The sequence below is a fragment of the Lepidochelys olivacea genome, assembly GCF_965140295.1.
Source record: "Lepidochelys olivacea isolate rLepOli2 genome assembly, chromosome: 7".
NCBI lineage: Eukaryota > Metazoa > Chordata > Testudines > Cheloniidae > Lepidochelys > Lepidochelys olivacea.
Genome location: NC_140417.1, coordinates 106493396 through 106511127, shown reverse-complemented (window position 1 = coordinate 106511127; position 17732 = coordinate 106493396). Strand labels below are relative to the sequence as shown.

The following is a 17732-nucleotide window of genomic DNA, read 5'->3' as shown; positions in this document are numbered from 1 at the left end:
CAGGGGGTTGGGGCGCGGGGGGAGGGGAGTGAGGGCTCCGGCTGGGGGTGCGGGCTCTGGGCTGGGACTGGGGATGAGGGGTTTGGGGCACTGGAGGGGACTCCAAACTGGGGGGTGGGGCTGAGGGATTCGCAGTGCGGGAGGGGGCTGTGGCTTGAGGCACGGGGTTGAGGTGTGGGAGGGGGTGAGGGGTTAAGGGTGCTGGAGGGGGCTCTAAACTGGGGGGTGGGGCTGAGGAATTTGGAGTGCGGGAGGGGCCTGCGGGTTGAGGCAGGGGGTTGGGGTGTGGGAGGTGGTATTGTCTCTGGGGTGAGGTGTGGGCTCTGGGGTGGGGTCAGGGATGAGGGGTTTGGGATGTCAGAGGGGGCTCCAGGCTGGGGGATGGGATCAAGGGATTCGGAGTGCGAGAGGGGGTTGGGGTGCAGGAGGGGGTGAGGGCTCTGGGGTGGGGCTGGGGATGAGGGGTTCAGGGTGCGGGAGGGGGCTCTGGGCTGGGGCAGGAGGTGGGGACTCTGGTCTGGCGGTGCAGGAGGGGGGTCTGGGGGTGCTCAGGGTTGGAGGTTGGGATGCAGGAGGAGGTGCAGGCTCTGGGGTGGGGCTGGGGGTGAGGTGTTTGGGCTGTAAGAGGGGCCTCCAGGTTTTGCGGGGGCCTCAGGGTTGAGGCAGGGGTTGGGGCGTGGACTTACTTTGGGAGGCTCCCAATCAGTGGGGCTAAGGCAGGTTGCCTGTCTATCCTGGGGCACCATGCTGTGCCCCAGAAGGTCCAGCTCCTAGGTGGGGGCAGGAGGCTCTGTGAGGCACGCTGTTCTCACCCGCAGGCACCGCCCCCTCCCCAGCTCCCATTTGCCGAGAACCGGCCAATAGTAGTGCAGAGCCGGTGCTTGGGGCGGGGCCAGTGCATGGAGCCTTGTGGCCCTTCCGCCTAGCATCACAGCGCGTTGCCCCAGGACAGGTAGGGACTAGCCTGCCTTGGCTCCGCAGCACTGCCGACTAGACTTTTAACGACCGGTTGGCGGTGCTGACCGCAGCCACCAGGGTCACTTTTCCACCGGGTGTTCCAGTCGAAAATCAGACAACTGGTCACCCTAGCCTGGAGCCCCTCATGCCCCCCTGCCCAAATACATCTGCTCCCGGCCCCCCTTACCCCTCCCCTGCCCCGAGCCTGACACACACACCCACACACACGCCCCCCCTCCTGGTTCTGAGCCTGTCTGCCTCCCTCCTCCAGACCCAGGCCATTTTCAAAAGATAAAGATTCCAAAAATGGCCATTTTCGAAGGCAAAAGCAAACCTTTGGAGCACCTATTGTTCTGTGAACTTGTTAAACTAAATATCTTCCACTCAGACCTCTGTAGGTCCTCACCTCCAGGCTGCATCTAAATCTTGCTGATTCTTTCTGCATAACATTACTATAATTTGGCTTTTTCTACCCATCCACAGACCTAAAACTCTCATCCAAACTATTATCATCTTGTATCTCAATTACTTCAATAATCTTCTCACTGGCTTTGACAATTGCAGTCTTGCCTCGCTCATATCCATTCAGAATGTGACTGCAAAGGTCATTTTCTTATCTTGTCATCCCATTCTTTCCGTCCTTCTATTGTCTGCCCCTTCTCTAGTTAATGTTATAAAATTATTGGACTTTTTGATATGTGTTGAACTTAAGTTTCTCAATTTGGAACAAATATTTTGAAGAAGACATTTAAATTATTTTTTTTGCTTCATTTTTTCATGCAGCTTTATTAATGGTTAAAGCATTTAACTTTCAGTCCTGCTAATAAAGTGAGCCTGAAACACACATAGCATGCTATCATTAATCTAGTGTTCCATAGCAACATTAATAAGTAAATAAATATTTATATGTTATGGGCATCCTCAAACATTCTTCAGATTTTAATAAATCCATCAAAATTTGAAACTGAAATCTGTTGTTATCCAAAAGAAATGTTGTTAGAATGTTGCAGCTATTTAAAAAAAAAAAATCTTTGAATGCTAAAGAATTCATATTTCTCCAAATAGCCTTAACTAATTTATGCTGTAATTATCTCCCATGCTCTACTTACCCGCCAACAATTTTGCATCCATCTACGATGCTGTCAAAATACCATATCTTATGCACACTTTCTATATGGACTACAATCCTTTAACTACCATACTGTAAATGTAAGCCTACAAACTACCTCACAACCATGATATAGGCTGTATGCACAACCCATTCTTTGCTTCAGCTAGATCACCATTGGCCCCTGATGTGACTTGAGTGCAGTGTAGGTGGTTGGCAAGTGAGTGTGGAGTCAGAGATAAGAATATTTGCAGAACCTTTACAGCGAATTTCCTAATTTCAGCTCTTTGTGCTGTATCGCTTTTTGACATTTAAAAATAATCAGTCCGTTAAGGCTTATTACCAGTTGGCAGTCTGCTGCTTATCGTCATTTTCATTACACCAACTCTGGGATTTAAAGTAATTAAGTAGAAACATGTTTTTATATAATTGCATCTTTTCTGAAGTGCGTACTCACTCTTAAAGTTATAAAATGTTAGATTACAGTTTATTTTGACAAGTTCTATCACAGTTGTGCCGTAAGTTGTAAAATTATTTTAGCCACATGTTTAATAATATGCATTGTAGCTGAATGATTTGGATGCTGGGGCTGCATAACAGTTAGGAACAAGAACAAAAATAAAAACGCATTCAAGCTTTAATAAAAATAGAGTATTTGTACAACAGTCCATGTAGTTGCTAGCATTACTAGTTGATTGGTCTCAAGGCAGACCCACTGAAAACAGTGAATAGGACTATTATTGTAAAGAAACTTTTAGAATTTAATACAATTATGTTTTGATTGGAGATAAAATTTGTTAAAATGTACAGCTATTAACGTGAACATTCCAGAAAGCTTCTAATATTAGCAGTACTGAAAACAGATTCTAGCTGGTAGCTGCAATTCTCAAAACTATTCACATTTTAAAAACATTAATATTTTTGAATCCTTGTCAAAATAACAATATGTTTACCAAGGTATAGAAAACTGACAGGAAGAAAATAGTTTGTAGGACTGAAAGACACAGGTTGAAAGGAAATTAAATTGGTCGAGCCCCTTTGTTGCAAGTGCTCAAAAACTTGAAATTAGTATAATTGAAAATAATTAATTATGTGTAATTGTATTTCTTTTTCAGTTACTGAATAGAGAATAAAAACATTGGGTGAAAATTTATATTCCTGTTTATGAATACTTGAACAATGTTTTCTGTGCATCAAAATCAGTTTTTATAACTTTCTTTATTATTATTTGTCAACAGCTAAGAAGAAACATGCCAATCTACTTGGCTTCTTGGAAGGCTCCTCCTAGTGTCTGTAAATCATCCAAATCAGAAGCTATGGCAAACCTAGCCAATGAGCGGGTAGTGTGTGCTCCCCTTGACACACTTACAGAAGAAGAGATGATGATGAAAGAAATGGGTAACTTGCTGTTCAAACTCTTAACATGGAGCCACTGGATGCATGTTAGTCCTTTAACTGTCCGTGATCATCTCACCCCCCATCTCTCTGTCCAAAACAGCCTGACTCTCTCTTGACAGCCCTCCTTCCTGTGGAACGGCAGGGCTAAGCAGTGACGCCACACACTGAGGACTAGGCAGAGCGTGCAGGAAGAGTGCAGGGATCACTGTGGAGTCACTGGGGCTTGTTTTCAAAGAGGGACAGAAATGGGGGCAATGGTTGATGGGGGCTTGAGGGCAGAGCGAAAGCCTCCCCCAAGTTGTGATATGGAGACCTATCCACTAGGAATTGGATCAAAATAGTTGTAACTGGGCCATGGCCTGATCAGCTAGAGAGAGTAAACAGAAGAAATAGATTAAGCAAAAAACCTTTTTCCAGTTTACCATTTACAGGGTTCTTGTTCGACCAAAATAATACACTCCAGCAAGGTGTCTGGCCACATTCGCTGAAAGCATTTTTAAGTCTGTAACCTCTTAAAAAACAAAAAAAAACCCTAATATAAATATCAAACAAACTAAACAGGAGAGCTCTTATGTCTCCAGGGTTTCTGACCTGACTTTTGGTCAGCAAAGTGCTCTCATATGAGAACTCTCAGAAATTTAAAAAGGGTCTGAGCTGTAAATTGGTAGTGCCCACTTATGTCAGCACAGGGACTTGCATCTAGCTGAAACTGTTAAACCTCTTAACCCAAAACACCCATATTGCTCTCTGGAGCACTTGATCTTCCTTCCTGGGACACCACTGGGTTAGGGTGTTGGATATCTTTGGGATCTCCCTGCATTAGGCACTGAATGGTACATATGCCTTGCTACAAATACTAAATTGCTGACTCAGATATTATTTAAAGAATTGGCTAGAATACTTACATCCTTTCTTTTTCTTCATTATAGTGAAAAAATTTGCTCAAGACCAAATTGCACCTTTGGTAAAAGCAATGGATGCAAATGCAGAAATGGATGAATCTGTACTGCAAGGACTATTTGAACAAGGGGTCTGCATATTTTATTATTTTAATTCAAGGGTTACATTGTTATTAAATGTTACTGCCAGTTGTGCAACTTTTTTTTTGTTTTAGATTAAGTCGTTTGAATGAATGAAACCTTTTCTGTTTTCAACCCTAAATCGATGTTTAGTGAGAAATTACAGTTAGAAAAGTTAAAATGTTGTGTTTCATTCTGACATTTAAATTCTGACATAACTATATCAGAGTAGTCATGATGATGAATCGCATATGTGTTGATAGCTCTGTATTTTGTTTTTTGTATGAGTAAATAACCCTATCTTGACCCCTCTGCAGTGACTATTAGCTGGTTAATTTATTGCAGGCATTGCAGAGGGATCTGAAGAGATTTTATATTCTCTGACTTGCACAAAAGTATTTTAATTGCTTCTTACCTCTGAAGTAATTTTTTTTCCAGTAGTGAAAATATTTGAAAATCTTGTCAGCCTAAATTACTGTCTGTGATGATCTCCCCAGAACAGTTGTATTTCATTCTCTCCCTTTTAGCTAATGAGTATTGAGCTTGGACCAGAGTATGGAGGAACTGGATCTTCATTTTTTTCTACCATACTGGTGGTAGAGGAATTGGCCAAGGTTGACCCAGCTGTAGCTCTTCTGTGTGAACTCCAGAACACAGTTACGAATAAATTGTTTATTACATATGGAACAGAAGAACAAAAGAGAACTTATTTGCCCAGATTGGCTAAAGATTTGGTGAGTTAAGTATGTCCTTTATGAAATAACATAAAATTTTATATGATTTCATAATGTTAGTGTCCATTTAGAGAATTAAATGATGCATTACATTTTAAGGCAATATCGTCATATGCAAACATTGGAATTCTATTTGAGACCTGAAATCTGTCATTCCATGTACACAGATATATCCCCTTCATCTGGAGGGTGAAGGGGAAAATCGAAAAGTCTGTTGCACGTTTTTCAGAAATTTGGGGCTGATTCTGCAGTCCTTTTGCACACAACTCCCATGGGCTTCAATTGGAGTTACATATATGTAAAAAATAGAGGATTGCATTTTTAGTAGTTTCTCCTGAACCAAACTTTTCCAGGAGATTTTTACCCTATTCTGTCTGTCTTACAGCAATTTGTACTGTTCTTTGATGTGAATTTAACAATAAACAAGGTTTTTATTTTTTAAAAAAAAAGAGGCACAGTGTTTATCACTAGTGAATTGGGTGGGGGAAAGGAATGATTATTATGTGTACATTAACATCAGCAAAGCAAAAAAGGTTGTTCTATATGGAATCATCATGAATACTCCTAAATATATATATATTTTTATTAGGAATCCTAAATAGAGTTTGATAAGAATCTTGACTTGCTGTGGAGAAGAACTTAAAAGCAGTGGACTTGAGGGATATGTATCCATGTAATCACTCAGTAATACACTGTAATATGCAGAAAGCAATACTGTGGTGCTGTAGAATAGTAGGAAGCCCAGATAAGTGTCTCTGTGAATGTAGTGAGTTGTGGTGCATACTCATGCTGTTCTTGCAACTCGGGAGTACCAAAATTAAATCTGAATGCAGCTCATGTAAGATTGGGTTGTGACAACACATCGAGGTCAGTTTGACAGTATTCTAACATCAAGACGTCAGGCAGAAATGTGAGATTTTTCTGCTTGTTTGTTAGAAAAAGGTATTTAGAATATTAGACTTTTTCAAGTATGTAAATCATGTTATTTACAGTATTGCATAAATGTTCTAGTGCTTAGGACCTAGATTCTATAACCTGTACTTGTATTTAGTATCTACTCTGTTACCCATAGATTTCAGTGGGACAAATTGTAAGGAACTACTCAGCATGAGTTACAGAAATTGGTATCAGTCTGTAATCTGCCCTGTCTCCTTAACTGAGGTCCCAGAACAGTTGCCATACTCTGGGTTTTTTTTTCTTTTTGGCAGAACACATCATTCCAGCAGAACCACTAAGACAGCTTACTTGGTAGGTCAAACCCTGAAATACAGTTAGCTAGTTAGTACTAGGGCTGTTGATTAATTGCAGTTAACTCACGCGATTAGCTCAAAAAAATTAACTGCGATTAAAAAAAATTAATTGTGATTAATAGCTTTGGTAAACAGTAGAATACCAATTGAAATTTATTAAACAGTGCTCACTTTATATTATTATTTTTTATTACAAATATTTGCACTGTAAGAATGATTTTAAAAATAGTATTTTTCAATTCACCTCATACAAGTGCTGTAGTGCAGTCTCTCTTTATCGTGAAAGTGTAAACCTTTTTTTGTTATATAACTGCACTCAAAAACACAACCGTCTAAAACTTTAGAGCCTACAAGTCTACTCAGTCCTATTCCTTGTTCAGCCAATTGCTAAGACAGACAAGTTTGTTTAAATTTATGGGAGATACTGCTGACTGCTTCTTATTTACAGTGTCACCTGAAAGTGAGAATGGGAATTCGCATGGCACTTTTGTCGCCAGCGTTGCAAGGTATTTACGTGCCAGATATGCTAGACATTCATATGCCCCTTCATGCTTCAGCCACCATTCCAGAGGACATGCTTTTATCCAAGGATCAGTACTATACCAATATTAATCCTCACAAAACCTTATAAGGTAGTAAGTAAGTCTGGGAGAGCAGGGAAGATGTTGCAAAAGTCATGACTTCGTTCTCCCTAGCTCTAACCTCTAGACAACCATGTCTTCACACCTATAAACCTAACTGATACTACCCGCAATATGTAGGTTAAGATGGTTGAAATATTTAACAACTTTATACTTTTTTTCCTTTCAAGTCTTATATTAATGTTGCATGCTATGCATATATTTTAAATAAAACCTATAATGTAGTTTTCCCTTCAATTGATAGACAGGCAGTTTCTGCCTTTCTGAGGTTGGATCTGGCAGTGATGCATTTTCTTTGAAGACTCATGCTGATAAGAAGGGAGACTACTATATTATCAATGGCTCAAAGATGTGGATAAGCTTTGCAGAACAGGCAGGAGTGTTTTTCGTGTTGGCAAATGCAAATACTTCTTTGGTAAGTTGCTAAGGAACAGTTGTGGCTGTTGATAATATGATACTGATGTAATGTGGTGTAAATTCTTTGCATCTTGCTCCCACTAAAAACTGATTTTTAAAAATTAGTCATATTTTCCCTGAATCATCTATATGAAAAAAATGGAGAACCTGGTGAGTATTTTAAAAAATTTCTTCACACACCTGGGAAAATAAAAATGTCAAAACAGTAACTGCTCAAATGAGGGACCAGCAAATATTGACATATCATGTGTCATCAAAGAATAGACATTCTGAATCTTAATGGCACTTCTGTTGTCTTATCTTTTAATGGTTTGGTATTGGCAGGATACTGTGATTAAAAGTGCAATAGAACTAGGCCTATATGCAGTGGAAAGGAAAAGTTAGTACAATATTAAAACATGCCCATGTGACAAAGCACATTTGAAAAGAGACATGCCATGTTTTTTCATTTATCAGTTTAGGTATAAGTAAGGTAAAGATAAAAAATCCTAAACTGCATAGTTTAAAATGTAAAAACATTTCCACTAGTTAACTGAAAAAGATGGTGCAATTGAAAGGTGAAAACTGAGGAGCTGCAAAACTAAATTATAAGAAAAAGTGTTTTGTTTATTTATTAGCATTGTTTTGGAGTGACCCATTTAAAAAAAAAAAAAAGCCTAACTTGAAAATATTTATAAAACGTAGTTATTGAAGTTTATGTTTCAACTGATCAAAAGGGTCTTTTAGTTCCATCAGTGAAGAGCTGACTTTTTAGTTGAAAATCATGTCATTTCCAATCCAGGTCTGTATTTATTGATTGATTCTGTTTATTTATTTATTTAATTTCTTCAATCGTAAATAGGTAGGCAACCTAAATTAAGAAAAAGTTCCACAATATTAGATACACTGAAGTTCAACTAAGTCTATTTTTAATCTCCTCCATGAACACTGAAATTTAGAGGCAAGTTATTAATTCAAGGAAGCAATGTGTTTCTTTGTCAACAAACAGACAATTTCAAACTATAAATTGAAGTGCAGTAGTTAATGAATGGGATAACTCTCACATGAACACAAAATATAATTTCAGTTAAATGCCATTTGTGTGCAGCTGCCATTAGTGTAAATGGGAATTACATATGTGCTATGTGAGAATAGATCAATATAGGATTATATACTGAAATATCATGTAGCCTGTATTTTACACAAAGCTTATAAATATTGCAGCCAGTAATTATGCTAAGAGAATATTAAGGTTGCAAAGTGAAGTAGCCAAAAATTAGTAAATTCCAGAATTAAGGTTGCTTATGCAATCCATGTATATTGTCCCATGCCTTATTCACTGCACACTATTAAAACAGTGATCTGAATACAAAATTAATTTCCTCTTGGACTTTTCTATGATACTGTAGCAATTGAGTGCTTCACTAATGTTAACTAATTTATTTTCCCAATTCCACTGTGCTGTGAGGTAGTAGTATTACCACCATTTTATAGATGGGGAACTGAAGCACAGAGTGACTAAGGTCAAAAGTGTCCACTAATTTTGGGTGCCCCAATTTGAGTCACCTAGGACCTGATTTTTTCAGAATACTTGGTATTTTATATAGCCCTTTAAATGTTCAAAACACAGTTTCTAGTAACTTCAGTTGCAGATGTGAGTGCTCAGCTCCGGGGGTCTTATTTTGACATTCATAAAATGAGGAATACACAATTTAGTGGACGTCTGTGCAAAGTTTAGTTTGTGATTTGCCTTGCATCACATAGAAACTCTGTGATAGAGGTAGGGTTAGAAACCAATTCTCCAGGATAGTGCTCAGCTGCCTTAACCATGAGACCACACTTTCTCTTCTTCCAACCCCCTGCATTCAGTACACACCTTTCAGCTTCTGCAGCAAACGAAGCACTTATCCTACAGACCACTCTCTTTCACTGCACAGTCCTGATTTATCCCATGCCAAGTCCATTCTGCATACTGAAAAAGTTAGGTGTGTGCTGTTGAAAAAATAGTATTAACGGGCAATCCTAATTTGAGTTTATCCTAACTTTTGATTGCTTTCTTTAAAAAAAACTAGGAAATTATAAATGTCAAGGTTGCAAACTGAAAAATAGGAATTCCCTCATATGGAATTATACTGACCTCTGTGTGCATCATCCACAGTGTTGGAACCTTTAGATCCTCTTCATAGACCTTCTTGAGCTAACTTGGTAACTGATAACAGTCGTAGCTTGTCATCCTTTATGGGGACTAGCCATTAGAGGTGGATGAGAGAAACACTTTGTCATTGGGTTTCACAAATAGTCGCTGACAGCAGAGGAATCTTAGGTTCGTTTCTAGGTTCTCCTGGGGGTGTGCTCTAAGTGGTCATACTCTTCTGTCCCTCTTTCTGCATCCACAAGACCTGACCCATTCTGCCTTTGTCCCCTCAGACAGACTGTCTCTATGATAGTCTTGCTTCTCGCCACTTCCAACTCTATATACCAGTCTCTGCCTTTTCTCTGGCTCCTTGTCCCAGTCTGTTTCCTTGCCTAATCAATCACAGTCTCCACTCCCTTACCCAGGCTTCTAATCCAATTCCAGTCTTTTTGCCTAGCCAGTCTAAGTGGATAAAGCACAATTGGGTGACCTTGTTTTTGCTGATGGCATTTTCCTGCTTAGTTTGACACATTATTTAATAGAAAAAAAATCCAGCTTTTGGCAGACACAGCAAAACACGTTGGTTTGTTGATAAACAAGGGGAGGACAATATATGGCTATTGGTGTCCCAAAAGCAACCATTAGCGTAGACTCAGAAACACTAGGAAGAAATAATTTTACCTGTTTAAGGAGTCAGGCGTGCAGTGATGGTGACACCATGCTACATGTCAAGCAATAAATATAAAAAACAGCAAACAGCTTTCATAAGCTTGAAAAGATTTGAAATAGTAGTATGATTGCCACTCATGAAAATATGGATTTTTAACACCAGCATCATGTCTGTCCTCCTTTATGGAGCAGAGTCATGGAAATCTACAACAGAAATTGTAAGAAGATCAACTCATTCCAAAGTAAATGCCTGTGGAATGTCTTCAAAGTCCATTGGAAAAAAGTTTCTTGCAACATCAGAAATTCTATGTAGAGCAAACCAACCTAAAGCATCAAACATGATAAGAAGACAATGATGGACATATTTAGGGCACGCTATTAATGATGCCACCAACATGACTTCCACGTCAAGAGATAACATGGACACCACCTGGGAAGAGGAAAAAAAAGGGTGACCTAAGGAAACATGATGCAGAGCAATAAAGAAAGAAGCTAAATCCGTCAACAGGACTCAGAAGCCTGCACAGAGCACAAGACCTAAATAAATGGTGGAAACTGGGTGGATGCCCTATGCACCTGAGGATGTGTGGCGGATAAAGAGAAAAGAAATCTAAATCTTTCCCTCTGGTCTCCTTGTCTAAGTCCAAGTCTTCCCTCCACCATCCAATCTCTCCCGTCACACTCTCTCCCAGGCTCCTTACCATCTCAGTCCCTACAATGCCTCTCTGCTCCAGTCTCCCCAGGCTCTTAATGCAATCTCAGTCTGTATCCCACCGATCCCACTCTCTTTGCTAGACAGTCCCATTATTTTTCAGTCCCAGTCTTCCTCTCTGTCGCTTCCGCCCCACCCTTCAGGCCTGATTCCTCATTCTACTGCATTCCAGCCAGGCTGATTCCTCCATCTCCACACTGCCTGGGCTGCAGCAGGACAAGCACTGGGAGCACAAAAGAGATGTTTTTCCTGCTCTCCTTCCCTGTGTCCACTGTCACAGCAGCACCTGGCAGATGGGAGGAGCAAGTGCAATCTGGGAATGAAGCATCCTCAGTGGGGGTGGAATCTTTAGAGAATTTAGGTGCCAAACTAACAAATCTGTACTGAACATGTGTGAACTGAGATCTTTCAAAGGCTTATAATTTGGGCAGTTTTTCATGGGAACAAGAAAAGCTACTGCCATGCTAAATTTGAAATCCCTGCACCAAAGCCTGGAGGCTTAGGGAGTCTCAATGAAGTGGTGCTAAGAAGTATTTTACCGGGGGGAAATGTATTTTCTCTAATCTTGAAAATGGCTGAAACATGTTTGCTGAAATTCCGCTGCTTCCCTCTACCCCCATGAGGTTAACAGCCAGCATGGAAAATTTTAGCCTGAACAGTTAAAGTTTGGCAAAGCTGTTATAAACAATTGAAAAGAGGGTCTTCTAAAGGGATGTGTCCGAAAACCTTAATTATTAGCACCACTACCATCTCCACATATAATAAGTCTCGTGACTCACCTAGATGCTTTAGATGTAATACTAAAAAAGGCATACTAACTTTTTTTTGTTTTCTAGAAAACTCTGCATATGTTGGGTTCAAGTATTTAAGGTAACTTCTGTGTTAGGAAATACATGTTTAACCAGATTTAGAAATGGCATAAAATACCAGACATACTAGTAAGAGCTATCAGTAATAATAAATTGATAAATTATCAAATTCAATACTTCAGACTTTTTCTAGTGGATTTTATCAGTATGAAGAAAATGTAAACAAATCAGTGGACCCGGGGATTGGAGAATGACATAAATTAAACAATGTTACATAATATGAAATAGAAAATAACATTACAGAAATTGGGAAATATCTTTCAATGATGTTGCAGGAACGCTATTTACAAATGAACACTGAAAAGACTCAAGAACCTAGTTACATATTTTTTTCTCTTTTACAGTCTTGATTAATATTAATTTTTGATCATTGTGATTAATATTAAATAAGCATTATGTGACAATAGACATCTATTTTTTAATCCTGTTTCTGTGAAAGAAACCTTTAAATTATTTACATTTTAAAATTAACATAGAGAAGTAAAAATTAAACCATTATGGAAGGATATAGTTATTAACTTAGACTTCATGTTAATATTCAACTAGATGCTCCCCTCTATTTAGTCTTAGGGGAATTCTGCACAAAAAAATTAAAAATTCTATGCATGATATTTTAAAATTCTGCATATTTTATGTCAAAATAACACAGTATAATCACATCAGTTTCAATTATTTTGTTAATTTATTTCAAAATACCTGTCAGCAAGTATGTCTGTAATAATATAGACGACAAAAATTCAGAATTTTTTTTTTTTTGACAAATTGATTCCTTACTAGGCAAATTAATACAGAACTTTGAGTAATTCATTTAAACTACAATACAGAAACGTATTTCCCGCATCCCTCAGAAGCAATGCAAAGGCTTGGGGGAGTCCTGGCTAACGGAGAAGCTGAGGGAGAGGGAAGGAGCCTGGGAGTGAACCTGGAGGATTGTTGCATGTGAGTGGCAGAAGTATGGAACAGTTTTTGGGGGGAGGGATAGGGAGTTGGGGAGCCTCCACCATGCAGGCCCTGACTGACCCCTAGCCTCTCCCATTCAGTCAGGCACATTTGCTCCCATTCCCGTGTGGCCCTGCACCCCTTCCCATTCAGCACCTGGCTCAATGCTGTCACCCCACTAGTTCCTGAGTCCTGCCCTAGTCTGCCCCCCCCCCAACTAGCCCTTCTGGACCCCAGTCCATGACCCCCCAGCAAGTTCCCTGTGTGCCCCACTCTGTCTGTCCTCTGCCCAGATCCCATGCCTCCTAACCTGGCTCTACAGGCCGGATGCTGTGATGAACGGGGGGAGGGATAGCTCAGTGGTTTGAGCATTGGCCTGCTAAACCCAGGGTTGTGAGTTCAATCCTTGAGGGGGCCATTTGGGATCTGGGGCGAAAATTGGGGGTTGGTCCTGCTTTGAGCAGGGGGTTGGACTAGATGACCTCCTGAGGTCCCTTCCAACCCTGGTATTCTATGATTCTAACGCAGCAGGCTGCAGGGTGTTACTGCTGGCCAGCTGCTGCTGTATGTTCTGGCATCACAGCAGTCTCTGGTGGGCAAAACGCAGAACCGCAGCACTTCTTGGGCAGGAAAAAAATTTCTGTGCTGGACATGAATTCTTCATGTGCGCAGTGGCACAGAATTCTCCCAGGAGTAAGACTCTATTTTACAGCATAGAAGGAGAAAATTGTACGTGAAAATGGGCAAAAGAATGGTGCCTAACACCATGTACATCCCCAACGGTCATATACATAATAGCTATCTGCAGCCTCACCACATGAATGCCTCCTATTAAGGCTTGTGAAGGTGCTAAACTCCCCTGGTCCCTCTAATATCAATGGAAATTGATGGTACTTCAAAGGATCAGGCCTTTGGGGCTCTGCTGAAATTGGGTTCTGGTTGCTGGAAATGGGGTGAAGCGCAGGACACAGCCACTCTGAAAATCCTGATTTCATGGGAAAGGCCTCAGGATTTCTCTGGTAAGATGGTGTGATGCTTCAGAGAGCAATGCTAATTCTTCCACCTCCGAGTAGAAGTAGGCGGTTTTAGTAGGAGAGCCAATGGGAGCACAGCGCAAAAACGGGATTTGCTGTCGGGTAAAGTGAGCTCAAAGGAGCGCAGAGCAGGAACTTCAGTTGCATGAGGCCTGCAGGATTGAGCCAGAATTTCTAACTGCTTTGCATTCTATATAGGTATTACAGACCCTATCCTTCCCCCTTTATTTGAAGCTCTCTCTCCTCACCATATGGTTGATATGGCCAAGAGAGCCACTCAGACTGTTCTAAATGTGCTTTTTTCTCTATTATTTTTTCTACAGAAAGAGATGACTTAGCCTTTGTTAAATTTTTGCAATTGCAAAAGATATAGCTGGGGAAAATAAAATAGATGATGGTTCCACATTTTGTACATTAATATAGTATTTAATAGGTTTATACTGCAATATAGAAATCAAATATTCAAAGCCCATTTGGTTTTATCTTAAAAGTCAGTTCTTTGTTTTTTATTCATTGCTTAGGGATACAAGGGAATTACATGCTTCATAGTAGATCGTGGCACAGAGGGCCTACATGTAGAGAAAAAGGAAGATAAATTGGGAATCAGAGCAACTTCTACGTGCCCCGTAACGTTTGAAAATGTTAAGGTACAGTAAGTGTTCTGGAGGTTTAGGTGGAAATTTAGTAACCTGGTTAAGTGTAACTTGCATACATCTTGAGTATGATACAGGATTAGGAAAGAAGACTTGGTAAGCACTTGATTTTCACAGATGCTAAATTTTTGGGGGTAGCTGTGGCTGCCCGGCATCCCTGAAAATCAGGACTTAAGGGACTTAGATTACTCACTTGGCACCTCAGTGATACAGGTTTTCATTAGTGGTCCAATTCTGAGTAATTTTCTCTGTCATCCTTCTTATAATCCTGTGTGTGTTGGGGAGGGTTCAACAAAAGTATTATGGGAATCGGGTGCCCATTTTATATTGCTGCCTTCAGTTATGAGACATGTTAAATAAAACATTCACGCTGATTCAGCTGTGAGCGGTACTAGCAGTTACAGAACAGAAAAGAAAAAATAATTGAGTGGTTTTATTCTTTAGGTTCCTAAGACCAATATCCTGGGACAGCTTGGACAAGGCTATAAGTATGCAATTGGAATGCTAAATGTGGGCAGAATAGGTATTGCTGCACAGGTGAGTAACATTGTTTAATATTTAATGTGATAATTCTGTAGTTTGAATTTGGATTGAAACATTTAAAATATTAAAGAAAGAGGTTGGTAAGGGAAAATTAAGAAAATACCTTATGAAAAGAATCCGTGTTGCCACTAGATGTCACTCTTCTTTTTTGTAAGATGAAATAATGTTTGGTATAGGACTATACATTACACTGATTATTGTACATAGTATTGCTTTTAATAATGCAAAATTCTGTTTCCATTGTAATAGTCTATGTTGAGAACAAACAGCAGTTAATCTCCAATGCTTAATTTATTAATTTTCAAATATATCTAAAATGTCATCATCATTAGAGAGACAAGGTGGGTGAGATAATATCTTTTATAGGACCAAGTTCTGTTGCTGAGTGAGACAAGCTTTCAAGCTACACAGAGCTCTTCTTCAGGTCTGGGAAAGGTACTCAGAGTGTCACAGCTAAATACAAGATCAAACAGATAGTTTAGCGTAAGTAGTTAGCATATCCAGTGTGAAAGATGCCTGCTGGTGGAAACTCTCAGGAAGCAGGTGGGAGAGCTACAGGAGGAGGTGGCTAGGCTGAGGCGCATCCATGCCCATGAGGAATTCCTCGAAAGTATTCATATGGAGACATGCAAGGCCGAGGAAGCTATCCAGCTAGAGAGGACTGCTGTCACGCCAGGGGAGGAGGATATGGTTCTGTCACAGGGAGGACACTGGCTGCTGGTTGCTTCTGGCAGCAGGCAGTGCTTCAACCCTGCTCTGAACCCATCTACCACGGTGATGGAAAACCGATGGGCAATAACTGATGAGGAATCACCCCCAAAGGGGGAGGAGGAGAAACCATGTACCCCCAAGGCTGGGAGGTTTGCAGTCACCACTCCCAGGAGGAAACGTAAGGTAGTGGTGGTTGATGACTCTCTTCTGAGGGGGATGGAGGCACCCATCTGTCGCCCTGACATGGCATCCTGGGAGGTATGCTACGTGCCAGGGGACAATATCTGAGATGTTATGGAGGGATTGTCGAGGATCATCCGGCCCTCTGACTGCTACCCTATGCTACTCATCCATGTGGGCACTAATGATACTGTGAGGTGTGACCCTCAGCAGATCAGAAGTGACTACAGGGCTCTGGGAGTAAGGGTGAAGGAGTTGGGAGCACATGTGGTAGTCTCTTAGATCCTTCTGGTCAAGGGTAGGGGCCCAGGCAGAGACAGATGCATCCTAGAGGTGCACACCTGGCTGCGAAGATGGTGTCGCCAGGAGGGCTTCCTTGACCACGGGATGCTGTTCCAGGAAGAAGGACTGCTAAACAGAGATGGGGCCCACCTATCGAGGAAGGGGAAAAGCATATTTGGATACAGACTGGCTAATCTAGTGAGGAGGGCTTTAAGCTAGTTTGAAGGGGGAACCCACAGATAAGTCAAAAACATGGACACCTGGGAGAAGGGTCAGAATTTGGGGAGAGTATGGTCTGTTATAGCAGGAATAAAGGAGAGAGAAGACAGAACCAGGGGGGAAATCAAATCAGTATCTTAGATGTCTGTATACCAATACGAGAAGTATGGGGAATAAGCAGGAAGAACTCAAAATGCTAGTAAATAAACACAACTATGACATAGTTGGCATCACAGAGACTTGGTGGGATAATACGCATGACTGGAATATTTGTATAGAAGGGTACAGCTTGCTTAGGAAACACAGGCAGGGAAAAAAAATCAAGGAGGTGTTGCCTTGTACATTAAAAATGTATGCACTTGAACTGAGGTTGAGATGGAAATAGGAGACTGACTTGTTGAAAGTCTGTGGATAAAGATAAAAGGGGTAAAAAACAAGGGTGATGTCATGGTAGGGGGTCTACTACAGACCACCTAACTGGGAAGAAGAGGTGGATAAGGCTTTTTTTTTTTTTTTTTAAACAACTAACAAAATCATCCAAAGCACAGGACTTGGTGGTGATCGGGGACTTCAACTACTCAGACATCTGTTGGGGAAAATAGTACAGCAGGACACAGATTATCCAACAATTTCTTGGAATGTATTGGAGACAATCTTTTATTTCAGAAGGTGGAGACAGCTACTAAGGGAAAGGCTGCTCTAGATTTGATTTTCACAAATAGGGAGGAACTGGTTGAGAATTTGAAAGTGGAAGGTAGCTTGGGTGAAAGTGATCATGAAATGGTAGAGTTCATGATTCTAAGGAATGGTAGGAGGGAGAACAGCAAAATAAAGACAATAGATTTCAAGAAGACAGAATTTAGCAAACTTAGGGAGTTGGTAGGTAAGATCCCATGGGAAGCAAATCTAAGGTGAAAAACAACTGAAGACAGTTGGCCGTTTTTCAAAGAGACATTATTAAGGGGCACAAGAGCAAACTACCCCACTGCGTAGGAAAGATAGGAGGTATGACAAGAGACCACCCTGGCTTAACCAGGAGATCTTCAATGATCTAAAAATCAAAAAAGAGTTCTAGAAAAAGTGGAAATTAGGTCAAATTGCAAAGGATGAATATAAACAAATAAGTAGGTAGGTACAAAATTTGAAAGGCCAAGGCACAAAACGAGATCAAACTAGCTAGAGACATAAAGGGTAAAAAGAAAACATTCTACAAATACATTAGAAGCAAGCGGAAGGCCAAGGACAGGGTAGGCCCGTTACTCAATGAGGGGGGGAAATAATAAC

General features: G+C 40.6%; 1 protein-coding gene across 1 annotated transcript in view; it reads left to right on the top strand.

Moving 5' to 3' along the window:
• ACADSB (acyl-CoA dehydrogenase short/branched chain) overlaps positions 1-17732 on the top strand; it is a 30799-nt gene that overhangs the window by 503 nt on the left and 12564 nt on the right. Inside the window, exons 2-7 of the mRNA XM_084632956.1 lie at positions 3304-3463; positions 4393-4493; positions 5010-5216; positions 7352-7522; positions 14382-14507; positions 14958-15050. Of these exons, the coding sequence (XP_084489082.1) occupies positions 3304-3463; positions 4393-4493; positions 5010-5216; positions 7352-7522; positions 14382-14507; positions 14958-15050 (858 nt within the window). The remainder of the gene's footprint in view (positions 1-3303; positions 3464-4392; positions 4494-5009; positions 5217-7351; positions 7523-14381; positions 14508-14957; positions 15051-17732) is intronic.